Source organism: Manis pentadactyla, chromosome 10, assembly GCF_030020395.1.
Source record: "Manis pentadactyla isolate mManPen7 chromosome 10, mManPen7.hap1, whole genome shotgun sequence".
Classification (NCBI taxonomy): domain Eukaryota; kingdom Metazoa; phylum Chordata; class Mammalia; order Pholidota; family Manidae; genus Manis; species Manis pentadactyla.
In genome coordinates, this window is record NC_080028.1 from 1,674,979 (window position 1) to 1,701,997 (window position 27,019).

Below are 27,019 nucleotides of genomic sequence, written 5' to 3' on the forward strand. Positions count from 1 at the left end.
GCGGCAGTGTGGCCAGCCGACATCTGCTCGGGACCAGATTTTCAAAAGCTGGAGTGGAAACAAAAGGAACACAGGCTCCACACTTCCAGCTCTAGAATGTTCTAAAAGCCAGATACCCCAGGTGAAGGCCTGTCTCTGTCAGCTGAAAACAGGTTCTGGGGCATAGGTGGTGACCCCAGTCCTCGGAGGTTCCAATTAAAATGGAGTGTTGCCATCCCATCAGTCAACACACACATATTCCTTTCCCTCCAGGGCCCAGGCTCAGGGTGCCCATCTGACACGGGCCTGCCCGGGGGCACCGGAAATGAAAGCGGGACAGCGTGGTGAGTCTTGATGGCTCTTAAGGCCTGGGTGTGGAGGTGGTGTAAGAGCTGCTTAGCTTCATGCGCCAGGAACAACCACGGCCATGCCCCAGGCCCACAGGGCAGGCTGGGCACTCCATGCCCAGGAGGAGCAACATCCTGTTGGCAGAGACGCTGGGATCTTCCAATCCCACCTGCGGCCCGTGCCCAGGAGGCCTCTGGAGGGGTGCTGGGCAGTCAGCCCACCCACGGTGTCCTCAGACATTAGAGCCACACAAGTGACGTTAACAGCAGGGGGCGGTGTGTCCAGGAATGTCACGACGTGCAAAGGGACGCGGGACTGAACCCGCCACAAGCACACACAGGCCACATGTGGGAGGGGCATCACAGCTGGCCTGACCCTTCTGTTTTGCCTCCTTCCGGGGTGGCAGAATATTGTCCTAACAGCAAGTAAACATGAGGGAGAACTAAGCAGGGCATGGCCGCGGCCTGAGCAGGTGTCGGGCTCAGTCCCCAGGACCTGGGCCTCTGGAAGGCGCTGCCCCCATGGCCACGTCTGTGCCCAGGGAGGTGGGCCGCGTTTTCAGGTGGGAGGAGGTACGTGAAGGGTGCCTTGGTCTCCCCGGGCAGGAAGGGCTGCGGAGGTGCCAGAGCCCACGGGGACCGCAGGAGCCCACGGATTCACGGGCAGATCCTGGGTGCGGCTGGGGCTCCTGACTTCCCCGAAGCCCTCTGCTGCCATCACAGGCCCTGGGCACAGATCTGGGCAGCAGGGCTGCCTCATCCTAGGACAGCAGACCAGCCTGGGAGCCAGCTGGCACCACAGCCACAAACTATCGCTGTCCTGGAATCCACGCCGGTGGCCACGGTCAGCAGAGGGTCTGGTGTGCCTCTGGGATGCAGGGCTGCTCCGCAGAGCCAAGGGCTGGGGCTGGCGTGTGTGTGACACAGATCCGTGCTCCGCCGAAACAACGCCGAGGCTGCTCCCCGCAGACGCCGAGGATGGTGTTTTCACGCGGCTGCAAGGATCACTCGGGTGATACGAGCAAATGAAAAGGCCGGTGTGTGGGAGAGCGTTTCTCCGCCTTCCTCCTGGCCCTGGGCACGCGGGCCGGGCCACCCTGGGCCTGGAGCCCCTGCTGACTCCCGCAGCCCCAGCCCTCGGAGCAGACAGACCTCTCTGGGCAGAGGGCCGCACGGGGCCCCCTCAGCTTCCCTCTGCAGGAGCACAGACGGTCCGGGAGGGTTCAGGCCGGCGGCCGCGGCTCTGTTTGGGGGCAGTGGTGGAAGGCTTGTCTCCACCCTTTGCTGACGTCCCCTCCTTTCTGGGAGGGGGAGCAGGTCTGTGGGCGCAAGCGGGCGGCAATGTGGGGGCTGCTGGCAGACGCCCTGCACTGGGGCCACCCCGGCTGCCGTACGGCGTCTACACCTGCCTGACCACCCTGGCAAGGACCCCTGCCTGTGCTGGCTTCACTGTCCCCCCACTGGGCGGGCGGCCACCAGCCCTGCTCAACCCTGGGTGATTTAGGGGCCCTCACGGTCATAATTAACGTGAAGTTTAGGAATCCAGAGCAGGAAGTAAGTTCAATTGCTTGGAAGTCAGAGCCTCCTTCCCCCGTGGTGGCTCAGGGCACTTAGCACCCCAGCCTTGGTGGCCTGAGTGAGGGTAAAGCTGGGTTACGTTTTAGGAATTAAATTGATAACTTGACCAAATGAATTTCTTTAGTGAATCTGTCATATTTGCAGTTAACGATGGGAGGGCCGGAATGAAAATGACAAGAAGCCATGAAAAACGGGCCAGATTAGGGTCCTGTCAATGGCACCTTGTCCTCCTGGCTTCGGCGCTCACACTGCAGAATCGGCTTTCTGACCCCCCAACGTCGTCTGCAATCAGTTCCATTGCCCTGAGTTCACGGGTCTCGGGAGGGATGGAGGCTCTCATCCTGCAGATGGAGATGGAGGATCTGTGTCCAATCCACACAGGTGCTCAGGGAGGGAGACAAGCTGAGGCCCCCCCAGAGCATGCAGGACACCTCCTGGAGGGACACCAGGCCTGCCCACGCACAGCCGGTCTAGGCCGCACTGCGGGACTCAGACGTTCCCTCGATGCTCGTGAGAACTGAAGGCCCGGCCCGCACTGCTTCCTCCCTCCAGCCTGGGTGGAAGGGCAGCCGCGAAGCTGGGAACACACGCTCCCGCTGTTGCCCACCCTCGGCAAGAGGCCTGGGCTCCCCCGGGCTCTCCACCCGAGGGGCCTAGTGCTGGCTGTGTGCTAGGTGGTGCCACTCACATGCTGGTTTGGGGACGAGGCTGTGCAGGGACGTGGGGCCAGGACTCTGCTCTGGATCCCAGGGCCCCTCCAAATCCCTCGGAAGGGAACCCCGGTGGTCCCACCAGCCCTGCTCAGCAAGGCCTCGTCCCCTGGAGTAGGTCCCAGGGACCACTGGGCCATAACCTTGCCACTTACTTCCCTGGTGGGAAGGAAGGTCCAGGGCTTCTCTCCGGGCTTTGTGGCCAACCTCTAGCAGACAGCTGACCTCCCTAGAGTCTGGCCAGGCTCTCCTAAGGACTGCCTGAGCCCAGGGGTGGCGAGAAACCTGTCAGTGTGGAGGGCATCCCCACCTCTGAGGTCTGCAGCCCTAACCTGCTCTCAAGTCCCCGTGCAGTAGCTTAGCCTGTACCCCATCTTCTGCATGCCTCGTCTGTAATTCCTGCCCCTGGCCCCTCACGGCCCTGCTGTGTTCACTGTGCTCTGCGGCCTTCCTGCATGGTGCTGCCTCCGGTTCCCTCTGCAGGCTGGGGAGCCAATGCTTCCACAGGCTTCCCTGTCCGCCCTCACGCTGGTGCGGGCCGCTGCGGCTGGCCCACATGAGGGATTTTCTGGCTCCTTCTGCCCCAGAAGGATGCTGCCTTCGAGTGGGAGCCGCAGTGGGGGAAGGGCAGCTCCCAGGCAGGCCCACTGGGTGCCGCCCCAGCTGTGCGGGGCACCGGCCACCACCGTCCACCCAGCAGCAGACTGGTGCCCTCCCTGCAGCGCTGGCCAAAGGAAGAAATGAGTGACATTCGTGAAAGCAGAAAATGATGTGGTTATTTCAGAGTGACTCCATGACCCTGGGCACATAAGAAAGGATATTTAAGACACAGGGCATCTGCGTCTTCAACCAAATGGAGAGGTCATGACCAAGAGTCAGACGCCCAGCCCAGAAAGCAGCACATGCCCTCAGGGCCACGGAACCACGGGGGTCACCGGGACCTTTGGAAGGGACACCCGGTGCCCAAGGCAGGCTTGGCCAGGCTGTTGATGCAGAGAGGTAGTGGCGTGAGAGCTGGGTGATCAGACCCTGCATGTGAGGCCTGGGGGCAGCTCAGAGATGGGATGCAAGGCCCTATGGAGGTGGACGGTGGGGCTCTGAGCCCTAACCGCCCTGGAGAGCCCACCCAGCAGTGCAGCACCACCAAAGGGCCTGCACATAGGAGGTGCTCGGGAAGGGTCTGGGAGTGGTCCCACAGCTGCATCCTGTCTCCACGTGGCAGACACGCCCTGGAGCTGGGGAGAGGGCAGTGCACAGCACACACAGAGTGGGCACCCCCGTGGACTTCCATTTTACTGGGGAGGCAGTTGGCAGGTCAGGGTTGGGGGATGAGTGCTGGTGGGCAATGGGGGCTTCAGGATGTGTGTGGGTGGGGAGGGCGGTTGCAGTCCCCGGGCACCCTGAGGTCCTGGGTCCACATGCCCACTGCGTCCTGCCCCTCCCGCGGCTGGCATGGCGCTCACTCCCCACTCCGCTCAGAGCCACTGCCTCCCCTCCCACCCACTGTCTCTGCTGTCTCCCACCTGCTCGCCCCATCACTGGTCCCTGGACGGCCCCCTAAGGGAGCAGGAGCAGTGGTTTGTGCCCGCCCTTGGCTCCTCTCCACAGCCTCATGGGCCCTGGGTGCCAGTCCTGCCAGGGCACATGGCCACCATCAGCTCGAACCAGCAGGATGGCTGAGCCGAGGTCCAGTCTGGGGAGGGATGTGCAGAGGCCCCCACCTCTTGTCGCTGAGCGGGCACCCTGGGAATCTCTGGGAAGCTCCAGGCCCTTGTATTCTACAAGGGAGTTTTAAGAGCAGCACACTTTCCATGGTGCCAGCAACTCAGGGTGGTCTTCTCAGGGCAAGGATAGCAAATGGCTGCCTCCTGAATGCCAACATGGCAGCTGGACACCTGGCAGGACAGGACTTGGCAACTCAGGGTGGAGGGGAGGTGCCTGGGGACTGGCAATGTCTGCCAGGGCAGCAAGGGGCTCTGACAGTGGCTGTCACCACAGGTCAGCCTGGCTCAGCTGCCCTGCGGGTGGACCTCTGAGTGCGACCTTGGGCTCCATGCCCTTGGGGGTCCTTGAGGTCAGGAATTGTGCAGGGATCCTCCCTGGACCCGTGACTTACAAAATGCTCAGCACGAGGGTAAAGGTGAAATTAGGTGCACATATACACATACACAGAAGCACATGCGCACCACATACACATGCGCACAGGTGCACACTCACACACACACACACATATACCTGCATTCAATATGCCACACCCACCATGTACACAACAGCCCTGGGAGCCTGAGTTTGTCCACGGTCTGTGCTGCCAGTCCAGGAGCTAGTGCCAGAGAGCGTGCCTGGCTGCTGGGACGGTGAAATGGGGACAGCTTACGGAGCCCCGCTGTGCACCCAGAGCTTCTCCTACCTGAGCGGGCAGGTGCTCAGTGGTCCCCGTCTCCCAGCACCCAGGCACCCAGCAACACCTTGTAAGAGCAAAGTGAGGACCCAGACCAAGGGCTGCAGAGCCACTTAACGCGACCACAGGTGGGGTCCCTGAGATCCGTGCCAGTGGCATTCCTGTGCAGAACTGCCACTACAGGGGCAGCGCAGGTGAGTAGGGAAGCGTCCTGCCATTCTTTAAGAATGCCCTGTATCTTCAGGAAAACCCTAAGACTTGGTTTAGTGTCTCTATGCCACCAACAGGGACAATGAGGTGCAGAGAGGACATGTGACTTGCAGGCCATACAGTTAAAATGAGACGGACACAGGCAGGCCACCCTCGCCAGACGCAGGCCATGCCCCAAAGGAGCCGGGCCTCTGCCGGCCTCCACTGCCGCAGCCTCGGCTCAGAGCACCGGCCCGGTGTGGCTGGCCCTGCGCAGAGGGCCCATGCGCGCCTGAGAGGACCGTGCCTCCTGGGGGCAGCGCCTGTGCACCTCAGCCTCTGTTCGCAGCACAGCTGGGACGGGGCACCGTGAGGGACACACGTGACCATCCCGCACAGCAGCGAGCTGGCCTCACCCATCTTGCTCACGTGGGCCATGGGAGCCTACAGAGGGCCCCTTCCCAGCCTGGGAGGTGGGGGCCTCCTGGAGGCCCTCCAGCTGTGCTGCCTCGTGGCAGGCAGGAATTCACACTCCTGCGGAGGCCAGCCTCTGAGGGCAGGGCAGCTCACCATCTCGGCATGCCCAGCGCATCCTGACAGGCCCCTGCCCCGGGTGCAGGCAGCCATCCTACGTCAGAAGCCCCGCTGGCCCTGAGCCTCTGTCTTCCTCTCAAACTTCGTGTTTGCTTTTCCCTCCCAAGTGACCCCAAGGCTCTGGGATGGTGGCCGCAGGTGACACCAGCCGCTCTGGGCAGGGCCGAGCCACCAGGGCTCGCTCCGGAGCCTCCTGCTCCTGGCACGCCAACGCCCCCTCCTCACTCCTAGCTCCTCCCGTCTCAGCAGGGGCAGAGGACGGCCCGGGGGTCCTCCTGGCCTCACTGCCCTGCCCGGCCCTGACGGCAGCCTGCCTATGCTTCTCAGCAAGGTGGGCCCCCAGGGAGGGCCCTTCACGGCCTGGGCACCAGCCTGACCAGCACCTCTGTGCTCAAGGCCAAGGGGCTTGTCTTCCACTGTGACGGCTCCAAAGGCTGTAAGTCTCCTTAAAATCCAGCTCAGACTTTGGACGACCCCTGGCCCAGCCCCCAGCCCCAGCCCCAGGGTTCCCACTTTACAAAGAGCAGCTGGACACCGACAGGTGGGACCTACCGCCCCCCGGGGGAGGCCTGATGGGTGGGCTCTGGGTGTAGGGCTGGTCTTCAATGCCAAACGCTGCTCTTTGGACCCTGGGGCGGATCTCCCCGGAAAGGGGTCCTGTGGGTGTGGGCTCCTCCGGGGGCCTCTGAGTGGGACCTGGGGTGTGCATGTGCCTGGCTCGCAGAAGCTGGGGAGAAGCAATGGATGCGGCTGCCGGCCTCCCAGCTGGCCCGACATGGGAGCACTCGAACTGGCGGAGGGACCAGGAGATGCGCTGCCTTTTGTGTCTCGAGTGGCTACACGGTGGCCCGCCTCCGCCCGGTGGCCCCTGGGCAGCTGCCACCGGGCACCGCCCCTCGCCCAGGCAGGGCTCCAGGGAGCCCACGGCGGGTCCGCCTGGAGGGCTCTCAGACCGCACACAGTACTGGTGGGCCCCATGCCCAGGAAGGAGGTTCCTGTCCCCACATGCGCTCTGAGCTCTGACCCCGCCGGCCACGCCAGCTACAGCCCCTCCCAGGACACCACGGCCAGCGCACAAAAGCCATGCTTATCAAAGGATTTTTTCTTTATTTTCATAATTTAGCTGAATCAACACAAAATTGAATACTGTAAAACAAGAAAAAAAAATGCCGTAATACCTTAAATCTCCCGGTCTCTGCCCTTGCAGGTGTCTACACTCTGTCAGAAGAAACAGGTGAGGGGAGGCGGCGGGGTCGCTGGCTGGGCAAGGCAGAGGGGCGCTGGGCCTGGCGGCCCCCACGCCCCCGGGAGCCGGCTCGGGACAGTGCCCCCCGCGGGCCCAGCTCCTCTGTGATGAGAAACAAGCCCACAGCCGCAACTTTTGCTCCAGAACACGCAGATCTCCAGATTGTGGTGACTGACAGGCAAATTAAATACTCATGGACGCTGGGACGGGTCTTAAATAAATGGATTTTCTCTCCTAGCTTTAGTCTATGGGCTGCTGGAACAGCTTCTATATAGTTATATATACTGCTTACTTTTTCTTCATATTTTTAGTAGCATAGAACTAGCATAATACTGCTGTTAATCTGACTCTTAGGTAGTACAGTTCAGCGGGAACTCGGGAAGATAAGGAACCTGGCGCTCGATGGCCGGTGGAAGAAAAGACGCCCTGCTCTCCTCCTCCGGGCTCGGCGGCCTCCCTGGCAGGGAGGGGCATGGGGGGCGGGTGCCTGCTGCTCTCTCTGCCCTCTGCCCACCTGCTTCCTCACCCTTCAGGCCTGAAGACTGAGCAGGCAGGACACCCACTGGGGGGAAGAGACGGGCTGCACACACCCTGGAATCTATGATGTGGGAGCTAAGAAAAGGGAGATGAAACCCACCAAAGAGGTGGGCTCAAGCACGGAACACCTGGCGTGGGCAAGAGGGGCCATGGGCAGGGGCCACGGGACCGGGCTGGGTGAAGACGAGCGGCCTCCGGGCCCTCCCTGCCCTGGTCCTCGGCTCGCTGCCCCGAGTCTGGCCCCTCCATGCCCGGCCCTCTCGGCCGGAGCTGCCAGCTCACCCTGTGGCCTCCTGGCGCCTTCAGGACCACCCAGGGCTTGGCCCACCTCCCTGGACAGCCAGGGGCACCACAGTAATTGTTAAATAGGATTTTCTACAAATATACAACATATAAAAACTGTTAAATATATAACTTTAGGCTTTGCAAAATACATTTAATGATCTCTTTCAAACAAGTGTTACTTTTGTTTTCTTTAATTTGCTTTCTGGAGCTAAATGGTGTATTGGATGACAGCAGTCACGGGAGACCCAACATGCTCTTGGCGAATCCTGGATTATCCCACTATCAGGAATGGAGCGCAGAGAGGCGTGTGTAACTGGTTAAAACAGAAAGTGAATTTAGTACATAAAGTCCACCTAAGTACACAGGAGCAGGTGTGGGTGGCGGCCTGGGCTCCCGGGGCGGCGTGCTCGTGGGCTCTGCGCGGGGACATTGCCGGCCGCGTCCACAGGGCTGCCGCAGCACACCCCAGGCAGCCCGGCCCCTCAGGGTGCACCGCAGTGTTCGTGGGGTGGGGGCCTCTGCCAGGGCCGCCCGCTCTGCCCCGCTGGGGCTGCCGGCATGTCTCTGCCCCCGCGTCCCCTGGAGGAGCCCGGGGACTGACGGTGGCGGTGAGTCTGCGGTAAAATAGATTTTGCTCTTTGGTCTATTGATGTACTGAAAGGGTAAGAAAATAAAAGCAATTCGCACAGTCTGGGTGCAAGGAGAGGCCACTTCTGTGCCTGGGAGTGAGTCCTCCCCAAGGCCCGGCGGGTCCTCCAGTCGGGCTGGCTGGGCTGCAGCCCATCCGGCCTTGGCCGCCTCTTCCTCCTGCGCCTCTGTGGACAGCTCAGTCAAGGCCACGGCCAGGGAGGGCGTGTGAGGCCACACTCCCACGGATGCTGGGTGAAGCCCCCACTGTGTGTCCTGGGCCGGACCACTCGGGGAGGCTGGACAGACACAGCTCAGAACGCCGAGGAGGTGCGCCGTCCCTGACGGGCTGCGGTGAAACAGAGGGTGGGCGGATGGTGCAGAACGGGGGCGTCCACGGTGGACCGTGGCCAAGGTGTGGACTCTGCAGGGAGCCAGGGCCACTCCCAGGGCCCCTCTGAGGCTGTGTTTGTCAGGAGACCTGAAGAGCAAAGAGAAGAGAGTGGTCAGCCTCTGCAGACACGAGGGTCCCTGCTGGGAATGTCCACCAGGTCGGCCGAGCTGGGAGTCCCTCCTGGTCCATGCCGTGGAGAGCAGCTCTGGGGGGCATGCACACTGTCTGTGCTGTGCTGCACCGGCAGGGATTTGGAGCTGGTCCCTGCCGCCTGTGTCCTCAATGGAGCCACATCCACAGCATGTCAACATGCCCGCAGAGCCCCTGGGGGAACAGAGCGGGGTGGCGCGTACGGCCTTGGCTGACGAGGTCCTGTTACCTGCCCAGGGTCCCAGAGCCCCAGGAAATGGTGGTCTCAAGCCACGGTGCTTGGACAGCGGGAGTACCACCTTTAGAACAATGGAGAAGGTAGAGATGCGGTCCCCACAGACCACCTCATCTCCTGTCCCACGCCCCCACCAGGCTGCCCTCTCCCTTGTCTCCCAGGGCAGCCCCAGGCTGAGGCAATATCCTCAGTGGCCAGCTGCACTCAAGGACTCCCGGGGCGAGGGTCAGGCGTCCAAGGGCTACCCTGCCCCGTGCAGCTCCCGAGGGCCCTGGGGCTTTGCCCGACACTCGCAGCAGAGACGCACAAGCCTAGCGCAATGGCTGGGCCCCGCCCACCGGGCCCATCCTTGGTGCAGCGCAGAAATGCCAGCCCAGACTCCTCCCCTCTGCCACTCAGCCTGTGTGGGGCTCCCGCCGGTCCCACGTCCCACCTGCCCGGGGCTGCCACCACACTCCCATCTCACCCTGCCTGCATTGCAGGCCCGCTCCCATTGCTGCCGCACTACCTCTCAGTCTCTCAATTCCTCACCCTCACTGGGCTGTGCATTAGCTGTTCGCTCACTGGGACCCTCGCCCCAGACCCCGAGCTGTCATCCTCAGGTCCCCTTGGCAGAGGGGCTGACCTGATGGCACCATGTGGTCACCCCACCCTCCTGGTCACTCAGTGGGCATGTGGCGCCGGCCATCCAGGTGCCAGGTGAGCACTGTTCTCCCCTTACCTGTCTTCCCCAGTGGGAAGCTCGGGGAACTTGGGCGCAGACTGGATGGGCCTGTGGCCCCTGGGACAGATGAGGCCCCTTGCGGGGCATCCCCCCAAGCACTGCCTCACCAGAAGGCCAGCTCAGTGCGGTCAAATCCCCACTGCATGGGGCTTGGCCTCCTCGTCCCCAGGCCCGCGGGCCCAGGACCTGGCGGTGGGCTCAGGGTCCGGGTCTCCCCGAAGCTCCGGCTGGACTTGCTGTCTCATCCTGAGCTACGTGCTGAGCCCGGCACAGGTGGGTGCCCGGACACGCTGGTGGGGCAGGTCATCTGTAGTCGGGTACTGTGGACCCAGGTCCACCAGGCAGGCTGGTGCAGAGGTGACCGTAGCTGAGGGAGCCCGGGGAGGGCAGGGCAGCCTGTGCTGTGGCCCCAGGCGGCGGGGGCTCGAACGGCAGACATCGGCCTTCTCCGCCTGGAGACCAGACACTGAGACCGAGCGCCGGAGCGGCTCCTTCCGGAGAACCGGCCCCCGTCTCGCCCCCAGCTTCTGCAGCTCCTGGGCCCCTGCCGCTTGCCGCAGGCTGGACTCTGCTGCCACCCGCTCCCCTGAAGTCTCCCTCCTCTCCCGTGAGGAGCTGGCCATCGGGTGGAAGGCCCAGCCAGGTCCAGGATAATCCCATCCCGAGATTCTCGACTTAATTGCGTTTGCCGAGACCCTGTTTCCAAATGAGGCGATGCCACAGCTTCCAGGTGAGCGGATCTCTGGGGCCACTACAGGCTTTTCTTTTCCTTCTCACCTGACAGATGCCCGAGAGCGACCCACAGGGCTTGTCCTAACCCACCTCCAGCCCTCCCGAGCTTGGCGAAGGCCCCGTCGTGCGCCGTGCTGAGCCCCGAGAGTGGGGTCGGCGGCGCCCGCTGCCTTGCCTGGTGAGCATAAGCCCACCGGCCCGGGGCTGCCCCTCTGCTGCCCCGGCCAGGTCGGCGGGGCCGATGGAGACCCTCAGTGCAGCCCCCTGAAAGGAAGCACTGGCTCTGCTCTTTGACGGTGGATAAATTCTCATTCCCGGGGAAAGGGGGACGCACGGGGGAGCGAAGGTACACAAAGTGCACCCACACTTCCATGTCCAAACAGGCATTCTGGTAATGTTGGGCGTTGCCTTCCCACCTGTCACCTGCGCGTCAGTAAGAGCCGGGCTTCTGCGCAGGTGCAGTCACACCTGCGTCCACACGTCTGCCCACGACAATCGCCCGAGCACATACTGTAGACTTATATTCAGCGCATCTCGGGCTGTTACTCATGCTTCCGCGCACACAGGGCTTTTGTTCTGCTTGGTGAGCACTGCTGGTTCGTCGCCTGAATCCAGCAGGGCTCAGTCACCCGCACGTGCCGGCGATTTCGGAGCCGCAGGGGTTCAGCACTGACATCTCGGTCTAGGTTCAGCTGGAAGGTATTGCGACCGAAACAGAGACTGTCAATTCCATCTCCCTGCAGGGCCCTGGCCACCCTCGCAAGTGAGGCCTGCTGAGGGGACAGCGTGTGCTGACACAGGCCTCCACCCCCAGCCTCGCCTTGGGCGCCCAGCAGGTCCGGGCTGGACCAGCTTTGTGGCCCCGACCTACCCGCCTCTCGACTCCCTGGTCAGGTGCTGCGCCCACATGCTGCACCGAGTGGGCGCCGGCCAGCTCACAGGCCCGTTTCAAACTGCCCTGTACCCACAGGCCTCAGAAACACCAAGGCTTTGGAGCTATGGGGGAATCTCTCTCCTAAAGCTCCCAGGACGATGGCCGCTTTCCCGGATCCAGGGCTGAGGCCCATGTGTGGGGAGCCTCCTTCCGATTCATCGCTTGCTTTGGTCACGGTGCCCATGGCCCATCTACACCCTCGGGGGTCCCTCCCCCAGGGCACAGCACCCACCTCCTCCCAGCTCAGAACAGCCTGAGCGATGCCACTGTGCCCACCATCCCCTGGCTGCTGCCTCGCCCCCACGCACCCCATTCCTCTGGCAGTGACCAAATGTCGTTAGCAGTTTTGTTCACACCTGGGATTTCAGAACACGCCCCATGAGCAGAGCGGCAGTGGGGCACAGTACGCTGGCAAGCACATGGAGCGGGCACCAAAGGAGGGCGCTGTGTGCACCCTGCGGCTGGCAGAAGGGCTGCCCGGCCCTGGCCCCTGGGAGTGAGACCCTGGTTTGCTTGCCCTCTGCGCCTGGGCTAAGGCAGCTGTGGGTCGGCTACCCCTCCCTGGTGCAGGTGGCTGCAGCCCGGGAGTCCAGGTGAGCACCTTCCCTGGCAGCAGACACACGGCGGGCTGGCTGCCTGTGTCCCGGGTGGGCAGCGTGCGGCGAGAAGAAACACCACACCGACAGTGGTTGCTCCTTCATCTCCCCGTGGCCGGAGAAGCTGCATCAGCTGCACCTGGGGGCCCTTCTAGAACCTTCCTCGAACCTTCTCTGCCCTAGGAAAGGGCTTGAGCTCTGGAAGGGAAGGGGTGGGCAAGGTGGGAAGGAGGGCGTGTTCTGTGAGGATTTCTAGGCTCCGCTCCCCACAGCATCCCTGTGGTCAGCAGGCTCTTGGGACCTCTGGGTGTGGCCGGCCCAGAGGGCACAGGCAGGCTGAGCTCCACTGGGAGCAGGGTGGCATCATCCCCCACCCAGCTCAGTTCTGCAAGGGCTTGAGCCCAGCTCCCCCCACTCGCTGGGGACTCTTACAGACAGGACCCTCCTTTGCCACAAGGACGGCTGCTGGGTGCTGGGCCTGCCTGTGTGGGGAAGGGAGGCCTCCTTCCAGCCCCCCTTTCCACAGGCACACTGTGCTGGCCTTGACACCAGGATGCCCGAGCGCCAGAGGGTCAGCTTCCCCCGTGGACAAGCTCCTCCCTGTGCCAGACCTCCTAGGTCACTGCATGACCTTGGAGCATCACCTGGCTGTCCCCAGCCCTGCTTTCTGGGAGATCAAGGAGGGAGCGGGTACCCCTGCCACTGGGATGAGGCTAATGTGCCTCCTCGGGAGCCAGCGGGCTGTCCATGACACCGACCAGCCCAGCCTGCTCCAGGAGTGCAGAGATCAGGGGCGTTCTGGGGTTGCAGCCTGGGTGTGACCCTCTGCTGTGTCACCGAGGCTGGAGCAAGACCAGGTATGAAGCACATGTGAGTTCCATGAACAGCTGTCCAAACCCCCAGGTGACAGGGCATGTCCTCTAGGGTCTAGGCTGTCCTTCCCGGATGTGACCCCCAAGGTGGCCTGAGCTGGCTCCAGGGTCACCTCACTGTGCACACCGGGCACAAAACAGAGCAACACGGGCCAGTGTTGCCATGTCACCTGTGGTCGCCGGTGCCACAGCTGACACAACCCTCCAGCCGGCTTGCCAAGGGTGTTCAGGCATGACGCTGCGTCGGCCTTAGGGGAGGAGGGTGCTGTGGGCACACCCAGAGCTCCTGTTCAGGGCACCCACTCCCTCGGACCAGGAAGACTGACGTTCTCCGTGGTGATGGGGTTTTTCTCTAAATGGCAGCATCCTTTACAAACAAGAGTCCCCAGCCCCTGTGGACCCAGTGAGTGGCGTCCCTTCCCCAGGCATGGAAACGTCCAGGAGTGAGAGGACCGTGGCCTGCCCTGCTGGCAGCGGGTCTGTGAGAGCTGTCACCATGGGAAACGCACACACAGGACCTGGGAAGAGGCTTCTGGAAAGGCTCTGCATCCTCCTGGCTCTGTCCAGCCGCCTGTGTGACTTTTCTGGAACATTCCCTTACCTTACATGGCAGTTCACAAGCAAGGAACAGTGAACCCCATTTTCTCTCCAAACCCAAGCTCAACAAGGGGGCTGGACTGGCTGCCAGTTATAGTTTAAAGAACCAAACCAAACACCACAGCATGGCCTCAACTTGCTGTTTCTGGTCAGCCAGCAAGTCAGTGTCCTCAGGGAAGCCCTGCAGGCGCACCTGGGCTGAGAGGCCGGCGTATGGGTTGGGTGCTGTGTCTGCAGTCCTGCTGCTCACCGTGTCCACGCTCCTGTCGCCTGCCCTTCCTCCAAGGACTCACTGCTCCCAGGCATCAGCCACACAGCCCACCGGCGGGGCTCTGGCTCCCGAGCGCAGTGGGGCTCCTGCCCTGGCCTCCTGAGGAGACGGGGCTGCTAGGAGGCCTGGGGGAGTGCTGTGGGCACCGGCCTGCATGGAGCCTAGCGCACCGTGCTGAGGGAGCAGGCGGCCCTCCCAGGCCCTCAGGTAACAGGGGGCGGCCTCTCCTGCTCCTGCCCTTGAATAGGCCGGCCCACACCACCACCAGGGCCTGAGGCTGAGGCCAGAGCAGCCTCCTCCCCAGGTCTCTCGGCGCCAGTCAGAACTCACGTCCAGGGTCCCAGTGCCACCCCACCGCTTATGATTGCTCCTGTCACTCTGCTGCCATGTGCATTGGTTTCCCATGTGTACCCATGTTTCCACCTCTTCCCCGCATGGAGTGGGGTGAGCCCTGGGGGCCATCATGGCTGGAGCAGGAAGGCGCATCCTGGCCCCGGGCTCTGCTGTCCAGCTGCCCTGGGAGCCACCGCTTGGCAAGGGAGCTCTGGGACGTGCTGCTCCTGACTGCCTTCAGGCGGCTGGGGGCCCTGGGGCCTCACAATGAAGCAAGGCCGGTCTGCCCCACCAGAGTCGAAAGGTGGCACCCAGGAGGCCAGTGGAGTCCCACCAGGAAGGCCCAGGACAACCTGCCCAGAGGAGGTGCTCGTGGAGCCCGGCCAGGCGCGTCGCTGCCGGGTGGAGCCTGGGAATGGCCCTGCCGGGGTGCCAGTCACCAGCTTGCACTGTGCCATCCCGTGGCAGACCCTCCAGGGCTTTTCTGAGAAGCAGCACCTGCGCGGGCACAGGCTAGGTCCCCCACGGGCCATGCAGTGGGTGAGCAGGCGTGTCAGCGGGCTCTTGGGACTCGGCTCCCCGCCCCCTGGTGCTGGCGGGAGGACATCACTGGGCCCTGTGAGCGTGGGCCTGTTTGTGCGCTGTTGCTGGCCCTTGCCTGGTGCCCTGGGTGGGGCTTCCCGCTGAGGGCATGCTCTGGGGCCGACGCTCCTGGTGCGCACCATGAAGAGCAGACAGGCCAACGAAGCATCACAAAGCCAGTGTCCTGAGTGGCGAGCAGCTGCATAAAATGCCTGGAGTCCCAGGGTTTGGTAAGGGCTGCTGAGACCCCCACCCATTACCCCAGGGAGGGGACAGCCCCTCCCCACCTCTGGGGCCGCAGTGAGGATCCAGTGAACCCGTGTGTAAAGTGCTTCCCAAATGCTCGGGTTTATGTCATCAGAACAGCAAGCACATGACAAGGAGGGTGCCCTGTAGGCTGACCCCAAAGCGCATTAGCCCAAAGCCCCTGGGTGGGGTGGCTAGGGTCACGGACAGGCGTAGGGACTGAACGGCAGTGGCCCAGCCTCCCCTGCGGCCCCTGGACCACACTCCATGGGACAGGAGGGGGCCGCCTGGCCCATGCTCACTGCTCACGCCGGGCTTCATCCCTTCGGCTCTGAAAACATCTCCTTTTCGGGGGACGACCTGCTGCACAGCCAGCCTTGCTCTGGGGCCACCGAAGAACTGATCGGTGAACCGCATCCTGCAACCGGAAAGCCACGCCCCCACAGAACGGGGCCGGTGCCTGACCCACAGGGCCCAGGGCTCCCCTCTGGACCCTCAGCCAGGGACAAGAGCCTTAGGAATTTAGGGGCCATCACGGTGCCACCTTGTCTGCAGGGCCAGCTCCTTCCCAGGAAGGGAGTTCTGGAAGTGAGCCGGGCCCGTGTCACTGCCCCGCACCAGCAAAAGCTTGGGACGACTCTGCCCTGGGGAAATGGCGTCAGCAGGTGCAGTTCAGACCTCCCACACCACACACAGTAAAAGGACCCACAATTATCATCAAGTGAAATCCTCCCAGACTGATCAAAATTGGGTGTGGTCACTGAAGCCAGAAAGCCCAGCCTGGAGGGCAGAGCCACATGCAGCAGTTTTGAAGCTTCTAGGAAGGTGGTGATGTTGGCTGATTATCTGCCCATGGAAGCAGTCGCTCATCCATCACATATTTACTGACCTTTGATAAACAGGGTACCTTATGAGTGTGAGGACAGGGGAAGCCAGGCGGGACCCTTGTCCTCAGGGGACGGGTGCTCGGCTCTGCTGGGCAGCAGGATCTTGTGCCCGAGACGTCACCTCCCTGGGTGAATCTAGTGCAACAAACTCTGTCGGAATTTGGGAACTGCATGCTTCTCTGTTGGGCCCCCACTGCTACGCGCCGTGAGTTCCAGGAAACAGACGGTGCTGCACTGCACTGAGTCCCCACGCAGGGTGACCTGTGTGCCCCAGAACAACGTATTGATGTCCTAAGCCCCCGAGCCTGTAAGCGTGACCTGACCTGCAAATAGGGTCTTTGCAGATGTGATCACGTTAAATGTGTCTTAATGCAGTAAGACTGGTGTCTTCATACACAGAGGCACATTTGGACCCAGGGGCCCAGAGAAGATGCACAGGGAAGAGGGCAGGGATGGGAGCGATTCCAAAAGCCCAGGAGCCCCAGGAGCCGGAAGAGGTGGAAAGGGCCCCCCTGGAGCCTGGGAGGGAGCTCGGCCCTGCTGACACCTGGACTGCAGTCAGGCTTCCAGAACACGACAGGGTGAGTTCCTGGGGTTTTTAAGGGCTGGTTTTGTGGCACTGTGTTCGGGCAGCCTCAGTGAACCCCCGCACCCCAACACCGAGCCTGCCCTGAGACCCTAGAGGGCACTGCTCAGCTCAGGGCCTCACCCTGCATCGTCAGGGCCAGGGGCCACATCTCCCTCTGCCTTTGCCACACACATGACCTCTGCTGCTCCGTCCCCTGCCACCTCCCCACAAGCCACATGTGCCCACACGGGGACCCCCCCAGATGAGCCCCATACCTGCTTCAGCTCACTTCTGCTAAGTCCCTCTTGACACGCTCACGGTCACTTCTGGGACCCACCCCTCCTGCACCGCTTCACGAGGGCACCGAAGGTCCACCACGCACTCTGAGGCCTGGATGCCACGGGTCATGCCCGCAAATGCTGGTGAGGCCCAGGGAGATGCACAGGCCTACGAAGGCTCAGCCGCATGGCTGAACCCCAGCCCCTGCCACGCAGACCCACTGGGCCACCACCTGCTCTCAGCAATGGGGTCGACCTTCCTGGTCCTGCAGCCCAGGGAACGAGGAGGGGCCCAGGCCTGGCCTCCCTGGGTACCCGGGTCATGTGGGTGAGGAGAGGGGAGCAGGGTCCACGGCGCAGCGGCTTCCCGGGGTGCTCTGCAGCCATCTGCCTCCCCCGTGCATCCTGACGCTCCCTCACAGAGGTGCCTCCCTCACCGGCCGCGCAGCGGGCTTTGCCTGGATAAGGCCACTGGGCACGTGTGGCCACCACGCTCCACCCAGGCAGGGGGTGTGGCAGGAGGTCCCGGGCTACAGGGGAGGCTCCCAGCCCTGCCCTGCATGCCCCTTGCTGAATGAGCAGTATGAGGGGGCTCTCCTGCCCTCGTGGCCAGAGGGGGCAGACAGCTGTGCTGTGTAATGTCATCCCAATGCACGGGGGACCCCAGGCCTACCGTCCTGCCATCCTGAGGGCTGGGGGACCGCGTCAGCACCGGCCAGGTGTGGCCTCTCTCACTGGGTTCTCTAGGGTGCCTAGGCCCTTTGTTAACAAACTCCCTAAGCCATCCGCCTTTTCCAAGGCCAGTCCCGCTGTGCTGATCAAGCCAGAGGGTGAGAGGGTGGTGAACACACAGGGTGGGCACGCAGGGATGGAAGGCGATAAGGGGCGCCCCCATGCACAGCGGGCGCCACGCGGCCCAAGGACAGGCGGGAGGTGGGCTTGTGGGAGCTGGCACATCCGCTGACCCAGTGCCTGCCCACGAGGGCTGGAGATGCTGCCATAGATCGTGCAGTAAGTGAGCCGCACAGGAATAAAGGGAGGTGCGCGTGGTAAAAACCAGGCAGACCGTGCCCAAGGCAGGGGGGATGACAGGAGGAGGATGGGCAGGGGGGACGGCCAGAGGAAATGAAAGTGGGGCGCCAGGGACGGACCCAGGGAACGTCATGTCCGGCGCAGGCCCCTACCCAGGTGTCTCGGTGTGCTTCTCGGCCATGAGCCCAAGCAGGACAGCATCTCTGGATGCGAATGGGCGGCTATAGATCCAACCCACCTTAGCAACTGTCCCCGCCTGCCCTCGGGGATGCGGCACCGGGATGTGCACGTCCGGGGGTGAGCCCCAGATGGCTCTAACCTGGGTGCCACATGAATGCAGACTGCCATGGCTTGGGCGGCCCTTCTGTGCCACGAGGCAGAGAGCTGGGGGCTGAGGCGGGTGGGCATGCCGGAGCCCAGCCGGGGGAGGTGTGTGCCCTCCCACTTAGCTTTCAGCGAGGACCAGGCTGGGGTCTTGTTATTTTACGCAAGCTGACAGCCGTGAGAACATTATGTTTATTGACTAGCTAAGCAGTCTAGCTTCCCTTTCTGAGTGATGTCACACGATCCCAAGGTAACACCAAGGGCAGAGGCCCTGGACCCATCTTAAGATTCTGCCCAGCATGGAGGGTCAGAGCTCTGCTGTGAGCATGGTGAGGGATGTGTGTGGCCTCTAGGAGCTGACAGCGGCCAGGAAATGGGACCTCCGTCCTGCAGCCCCGAGGGGCTGACTTCTGCTGCCAACCCCGACAAGGCTGGCTTCTTCCCCAGAGTGGCCAGGTGAGACCCAGCCCTTCCTCACCTGGACTGCCGCCTGGTGAGACCCTGAGCTGAGAGCCCAGCCATGCCCTGCTGGGCCTCTGACCTGCAGAACGGTGAGAAAACAGACGGGTATTGTTTTATGTCACCATGCTTGTAAGAATTCGTTAAGCAGCACAGAAAACACACACACTTTACGTGGACAAACCAGCTAAGGAAGCAGCATGTATAATCTGAATTAGAAAAGTGTTTAGAGAAAGTGCAGGGCATCTTCAGGTTCCCCGTGTCAGCTGCCTGTCACTTAATAATGGACAGGAGTCCCTGTTGAGAAGGCGTGCGATGGACTTCCACCTCCTCCCAGGAACGGCAGCAGAGGGCAGCCGCCCTGTCCCTGCGGAGGGGGCAGCACAAGGGGCGAGGCCCACTCAGGCCCAGCTGGGGGCTGGGGGCTCTGTGCCCCCATAGAAAGAATACGTGGGCTTTTCCTGCCGAGAGTTACAGCCCGACTTGGAGTGTCACGTGGGCATCGGGAAGTCCCTGCTTCCCTCCAACTGCTGGAGCCCCCTCCCCAGCCTCCAGCCAAGACAGCAGAGGCCTCTCGGGGCCTGCGGATCCCACAGCAAAAACCCTGAACTCACGAGCATGTTTACGTTTGCTCGTGGTGCTCTGATGTGCCGGCGCCCAGTGGCTCTCCTAAATGACAGCTCCTTTCCTCGTCCATGGAGGGCCCTCCAGATACTGCCTGGCCCCGAGTCCCTCACGGTTCATACTTCATGCAGTAAGGCCCTCTGACCTTGCCCCCGGGCCTCGGAAGCCACCCTCGCTGCCTTGATGCTGCAGGTGCCCAGGCGGGATGCCGTCTCAGCCCAGGTCCCCTCCAGCTCTCTGCCACAAGGGGGGCGTTTGACTCCCCTAAAGTCTCCTGGTCTTGGGAATGGCCCGGCTGGCCAGGCAACATTTTGAGTGGGGGTGTTGAGGAAGGCAGGACGGTCCTGCCTCAGGTCCCTGTCCTCTTCATCCTCCACCCCTGCCCCTCGCCCGCACTAATCCAGCACAGCTCTGCCACAGCCCCGACAGCAGGGCGCCGGCTGGCACCAGAGGACCACGGCCTTGCTGACTGCGGCTCACCATCCCCAGTTCACAGGTGGAAGAGATCAAGGGGCCCTGGGGGTGACAGGGGCCGGGAGGTGCATCAGAGGCTTCCTTCCTCCGGCCACCCGCTGCATCAGGGGCAGGCCACATGCTCCTGAAGCTCAGCTCCAGCCCCCCTCTGGCATCAGGGCCCAGCGGCCCTGGGGGAGGGGAGCTCACCTCTGTGTGGCCGAGTCTGGGCCTCTGGGCTGGACCAGGCCGTGTCCTCGCACTGACCTGGCAGCAGAGGGTGTGGTGGTCCTGCCGGGCCACCGCCTGCCGGAGTCCCCAGACCGGGTGGAGGGGGCACGTCCCTGTCCACAGCAGTCTCTAACGACGTCACGGAGATGCAGCTCACGCCCCACACGGCTGCCCTTCCAGAGGGTCTGCTCCGTGGCATTCAGTGCCTCCATGCTTCCACGCCACCGTCCCCACGGCCGGCTCAGGGCATTTCATCTGGCCTAGGAGAAGCCCGTGCCCATCAGCAGTCACGCCTCTCCCCCCAGCCCCGCTGAGCACCGCCCGCTGTCCAGCTCGCGGCCGGGCCTGTGCCGCACGTTTCCCACAGACAGGCTCGCGCGGCACGTGGCCTGGTGTCTGGCTCCTTGGTCTGCTTGAGGCCCTCGCAGCCCGGCTGCAGCGCACGTCAGGGCCTCCCTCCTCTCCGCCACGTGCCCCTCGGACGTGTTTATCCATTCCTCAGCAGGTACATGTCTGCACTGTTTCCACGTTTTGGCTACTATGAATAACGCTGCTGTGGCCACACACGTACACGTTTTTGAGTGGATGTGTGTCACTTCTCTTGAGCATATACCTTGGAGGGGAATGGCAGGGTCACATGATAACTCAATGCTTGACTTTTCGAGCAACTGCGAGGCTGTCTTCCAAAGCAGCCTGAGCATATACTTCTGATTCTCTTGCTGAGTGTCACCTGGGAACTTTCCAGAGAGATTGGCAGATTCACCTTGTAACCAGCATCGTTCTCGAGGCACAGAAACGAAATGAAAACAAACCCGCCCATCGGTCCCAACCAGCAGCCCCTGGCCTGTGCCTGGCCAGCTGACCCGACCATGACTCTCTCCCCGTACCTTTCTGGGCTGCTCCCTTCGCGTTTAGGTCTGCTGGTGCGCTGTGCACACCTTTGTCTGGACGCTGTGCCTCCTCACAGTGTCAGGGGCCACCCCTGCTGTGTGTGTCCCCTGCCTCCCCACGGTGGCCTGCCTCTCTCTTCTCCTGCAGCTGCGTGTGGCTTCCACAAGTTGGGGGTATTGAGACCAGGGTGGGCCCCTTGGTCCTCGGGTGACCTCCCAGGCATTACTTGGCTACCCCGTGCCTCAGTGTCCTCCGGGCGCTGGTCCACCGGAACAGGCCCATCTGTGCAGCTGCTCAGAACAGCGTCTGGAGTCCGGAGTCAGGTACTGTCGGCCGTCACTCCTCCCTGGACTCAGATAGTCACCCGGACCTTCTCTCGGCCATCTCCTGGCCTTGCTTGTCATGCTTGTCTGTAACCCCTTGGGGATTTAGTCTGGAACAGTGTTAGGTAAGGATTCAACCTGAATTGACCCCCAAATATGAAGCCAGTTTTCCTAATGCCCACTGCAGAGTCAGCCCCTTGCCCACTGGCTGGCGATGTCACTGCCCCGTATGTCCAGTACGACCCAGGTTCCTTCAGGACCACTGATCTGCCCGTGGGTCAGAAGAGAGCTGTAGGAAAAGCTAAGTTCCAACTGTATCCTCAGGACTTGCCAAACACGTTCTCACACTGATGCATGAGGTGGCAAGTGGCAGGAAGATGCAAGGGCCGGGCAGGGGCCTCACAGACTGGGGCTGGGCTGCCTGCAAACTGCCCTCATGCCCACGTCCACTCAGGGGACATTGGTCACGCCTGGGCGAGATGGAGAGGCCACCAACTTCTGCGTTGCAGGGTTCGTCCTCACAGGGCTGAGGCTAGGACAGGGGTGACCTGTCCAGTCTTGCAATGCCCTCCTGGGGCTTTTGCCAGGCCTCGGCACATGTCTCTCTTTTCTCTGGGTGGTGATGCTATTGCCACTTGTTCTTATTTCCAACGATATTCAACACTGGGAGCCGGGCAGAGGCTGTGCAGCAAACAGCGAGCCTGGCCACGTGAGTCCAGAAAGCCATGGCTACGTCCCCGCTGACTCAGCACAAGCACCAGAACTTCCTGCCTCCTCCATGCGTGGGACACCCTCATTTCCTCGTGGCGTGGAAGCCACAGGCACGGGGAAGAGGGGAGCGGTGCTCCTCTATCACTGGACCCTTGTCCGACAAAGACCGGAAGCCATACAGGCCACAAGTGCCCAAGGCAGATGCACCCAAAGCCAAGGGAAATGGCAGGAGTGGCAGATGCTGGCGCCCTGGGTTTTCCTGCCGCGCAGCACCCGTGGCCTCCCTAGACGGGGCCGAGGCACGGCTTCATCCTGATGCAGCTGTGGGAGCATGAGCACTCCAGAACGTTCCGCCAGGTGCCGCAGGAGGAAGATGGCGATCCTGTTACCTACAGAGACCCTGGGCACCCCTGCCCTCTCTGCAGGTAAGGAAACTGAGGCTCAGAGAGATTAGGGTGACCTCTGCAGGGTCACCTACCCATGTGTAAACTGTCCTCCTGTGGGGGTTGATGACCCTACACAGAAAGCACAAGGTCAGCGGCCCTAGAACAGGGTCCGTCACTCCGGGAGGCACGTGCCATGTAGTCGCCCACACTGCCTCTGGGGCTGAGCAGTGTCCTGGTTCTGGGGAGAAGGCACGTGATGGGCCCTGGGGACAGAACGCAGCAATGACCACGGTGATACAGTCCCAGTCCTACGTCCCCAGTATATTTCGGGTTTAATGGGAGGGTGACATTTAAAGTAATTTGGATTGAGACACAGATTCTCCTATTTCATTTCTAAAGGCTGGTCTTTAACAAACATCTGTGCCAAACGCTAAACTTCATTCCCACTGCAGCGCACGGAGGCCCCTCCTCCTGAGGGCCAGTGCCCGGCGCCAGGTCATGCTCAGGACGCAGCGAGGACAGTGTTCTGAGGCACGTGACCACGGAGCCAGGCCCAGCACCCAGACCAGAGGGGCAGGCTGGGGAGTGTGCATCCTGCCAGAGACACAGAGCCCCGCTGGGTCAGGATGACACTGCCACCCCAACTGTGTCTGCGGTGGGCGTGCAGACCGACCGTCCCATCTTGCATACATGATCTTACTTTCCACAGTAAAGGATTGAATTTATTTACCCTTGTCCTTTATGAATGAAAATATATGAGGAAATAAATCACAAAGCAATGCCATTTACAACATTATAGGACATATTAAACCAAAAGGAGAAAGTCATGCTTTTGATCACTTTGTATTTCTGCCCAATGAGTTTATGAAACCTGGAATCAGAAAACAGAATTCAAATAGCTCTCCTGGGAACTCAGGATCACCCTGAACTTTATCCACTCTTACCACTCACTCCCTGGTGACAAGATAACAAACCTCATGCTTGCAGGATCGTGGGGGCACGCCACAATTCCCAGAGACCCCCTTTTAATCCTGGCACTGCAGGAGGCCTCTTGGCAAAGGCACATGCTATGGGGAGGTGGCGGGTCCGGACAGCCTGAGGCTCGCCCTAGAGGGGCTGTCCCATTAAGCAAGGCTCTTCTTGGGAGGCTCATCTGCAGGGTGCAAACCTTGTTCTAAGTGGGGCAAGGTTCCCTTAGGATTGCTGAGTTTGGAACCACTGTAAACTCTTAGATCCCAGAGCCCAACCCACTGGGCTGAGCTGGGGACGCCAGAGCCCCGGCCCTTGTTCCCCAGCGCCAGCATTTTCTTCTACCTACTCAGCAGTCTGACCCCATTCTAACCAATGGCCATCCTCACAGGCCCAGCTGGCACCAAAAAGCGGCCTCTCCAGGTATTCCTGTGGGTGCCTGCTGACTGCCTGGGAGCCAGGGGGTGTGAGTGGCTCATCCCAGATGCGCAAAACATCCAGCCCAGGGACAGAATGGATGGGGTGGGGGCGGGGGCTGCAGGCCGGGTGGCATGCTCATCACGTGACCTGGCTGCCTATGCAGGGCTGGGAAGGCGCCCCGGTGTACGGACAAACTGGTGAGAATGCAGCTTCCCAGGCCACGGGCCGGGGCTCCACCCTGACCTGGGTCACCGCCCTCTCGGCAGGCCGCCTGTCCGCTCTGTGGTGCCGGGAATACACAACCCACGGCGAGGGGCTCATCCGAGTCCCCCAGGCTTCCCGTGGGCCACGTCTCCTCCCATTTCCACCATCTGCCATTTAGTTACTTAAAATGGTTCAAAGAACAACTGCTTTAAGGAAAACTGAGACGGATGCCGCACAGTTACCATGAAAGGTACCGCAGCCGCTCCCAGCGCGAAGCTGGCCGGAAGTGCCGGCGGAAATGAGGTGGCTGGGCCAAGGCAACTTTTTGTCTCTGGGCTCATTTCTGCTGAGAAAACGAGGAATGTCCCACCGCTTACAGCCTCAGTACGGACCTTCTTGTTTACACAGAGTCTGCTACAATGCCCAGCCATTCAGCGGGGACGAGCAGCAGGGGCTGGCAGAGCACAGAGTGGACTGCAGAGGGGTCAGGGCAGCGGCTCGGGGTTCGTCGCCACTCGTGCAGGGGACAGAATTACGGGTGCAGGTACTGAGTTAGCCCTGGCTGAGCGCTCACTGTCCAGTCCGTCTCCTGCGGGTTCTAGGGCTAGAATCTGTGGGAGCCTCCTGCCCCGACCGACACTCTTGTCCTGGGAGGACACTGCATTCACAAGGACACGGGCCACCCAAGCTGCTCCCCTCTCCGGCCTGCTGCCGCACCTCATCCTGAGCTCAGCACCTTTCTCTCTGGGCCACCCAGGCCTCGTTCTGCTCAATGCCCGGACTCCAGAAGGACCCACCACAAACACCGTCTCACCACATCCCAGGAGACAGATGGCCATGTCTAAGCCCCGACCGAGGGGCTGCTCGGCCTCAGACCTCACAGCACCGACGGCTCCTCTGTCTCCCCAGCCTGGCCCCGCCAAGTGGCAAAAGTGGCCCTGAGCCACAGACACACAGTGCAGAGCTTGGCGCCTAGATCAGGAGGGACGATGCATATCAAGGTCTCCCCAGGAAAAGCAGCCAGCACCCCTGGGCAGTGACTGGGGCTGTGTCTCCTGTCCTGGCCAGCCAGGGCCCTGCTGTAGGGCGAGGAGCTCCAGTCTCATCCTAAGGAATGATGTCCTGAGCCCCCAGCCATGCTTCTGCCTGGCCTCTGTCACAGGAGGGGAGAGCCCCCAGCAGCTGCCAGAAGCAGGTCCCCATGAGTGTGCTCACAGCAGGAGGGGCTTGGCCATAGACCCCAGCGAAGAGCCAAAGAAGCCCTCCAGGTGAAAATCCTGTCTGTCCGTTAGAGGCAAACCATTATCCTCTTGTTTGTTTGCAGGCATTGTAAGAGGATTTGCTATTATAAGTGGGATTTGCTAATTCCCTCTGCAGGGACCTTCTTAAATTCCCAGAGCGGGAGTTTCTTACAGGGCGCCGACTGGATTTGGGATTACCTGGTGGCTTCCTGTCCCCTCTGGCGCTCTGATGAGGCATTTCCTCGGCCCCAGCAGGGCCTGCCACACCTCCTCTGGATGCCTGCTCAGCTGAGCAGCGCCATCCTGCTTCCCTAGGGCCTTGCTTGGGTTTCCTTACCTGCATCCCAGGTCCCAGGGCAGTGAGGCCAGGAGTGACATAGCCAGGTGTGCACTTCAAGTAACAGCACAGAACCCCCATGCTCCTTGGCCTACATCTCTGCTCCAGGTGACCAGAGGCAATGTGCCCTATGGACCCCCTGGGAAACAGCTCTGAGGATGCAGGAGCCTGTGAACTGCCATCAGGAGGAAGCCTGGTCTGCCAGCATGGGAGCCCTAGGGGCCGCAGAGCCTAGCCGGCCCCACACAGTGAGGGAAACTGGCCTGCTACCAGCTGCACAGGGCGGAGGACACGGCAAGTGAGTGGCCCCCAGAGGCCTAGCACACAGGGCCGGTGGGGCCTCTGCTGGAGGCCCAGGACACCTGCTTGGCAGGCAGATGGACAGAATCCCCAGCAGAATCTCAGGGCCGGTCACCTCCCGCTTCCCAGAGGAGAAAGGGGAGACCCGCCAGGAGGCGGCTGCTAGTCAGTGAAGCCCCACGTCGCCTCGTTCAGGCTCAGAACCATTGTTCTTTTATTGGTTTTCAGAATGAGATGCAGAAGAGCAGCTGAGCCTCAGCTCTGTAATAAGAGCAGGTTCGTTAAGAGCAGGGACCCTCCAAATGCCCCCAAATGCCTCCTGGACATACGGTCAGCCGGTGAGTGTCAGTATGACCCTATCCACAGGAGCTCATGGCCAGCAGGGAGGGGTGCGGTCCCTGAAGCCAGGGCTCCTGGGATGGACTGACGGTGTCCCTTCAGGCTGGGGACAGAGCCATGGCTCTGGTGCCAGGGGTGGGCAGGCCTGGGCTGCGCAAGGAACACAGGGAACATACCGCTGGTGTGGTGGAGAGATGGCCACATGGTGGACACAAGAGGCCTTCAGCTTCTAGGTGAGCAAAGACACAGCCCACTGGCTCAGGGGTGGCACTGTGCCCCATTCCTAAAGCCCTGGGCTCGCAGGTGAAGGGTCCCCTTGCTGTCTGGGTGTAGTAGGTGATACTTTCTGGTATTAAACGGAGGATGACTTGCACAGGGACAGACAACTGGGCCATGTGACCTCCAGGCACCACTGGGGCCCCTATGCCACCAGCATCAGAAAAGCTGCAGGGATTCCTGGTGCCCGTGGGCCTGGGGGGGGGGGGTGCCCAGGCAGGATCAGGGGCCCCCTCAGATGAGAGTAGCTCCCCTGAGCCCTGGCTTGGCTGCACTCTGGGGAGAGAAACACACGTCCCCGGCAGGGGCCCACGCAGGTCAGCTAAGCCACACCCCTGCCAGTGTTCATGCGTGGTTGGCCACCCTGTGCTGGATTTCACCTGCCTGGACACCTCTGGGTGCCCACCCCCTACCCTGCGGGCGGCCTCCACATTGCCCCACAGGGACACCGGCCTCCCTCTGTCCTCAACAGGCTCTGGCCCCCTGACGGCCTCCACTGTGGCTCTGCCTGCCGTGTGCAGGCCAGGACTGGTCATGGTGTCCAGGAGCAGTCAGACCTGGGAGCGCCAGTCCATGCTCACACCTGCCTCTCCTCACCCCACATCACACC

At 61.9% G+C, this 27,019-nt stretch overlaps 1 protein-coding gene across 1 annotated transcript in view; it reads right to left on the bottom strand.

Moving 5' to 3' along the window:
* Positions 1-7,345: 7,345 nt before the first annotated feature.
* The window catches only part of TAFA5 (TAFA chemokine like family member 5), a 170,539-nt gene continuing 150,865 nt past the window's right edge, over positions 7,346-27,019 (bottom strand). Inside the window, exon 4 of the mRNA XM_036906638.2 lies at positions 7,346-8,971. Within this exon, the coding sequence (XP_036762533.1) occupies positions 8,963-8,971 (9 nt within the window). The 3' untranslated portion in view covers positions 7,346-8,962. The remainder of the gene's footprint in view (positions 8,972-27,019) is intronic.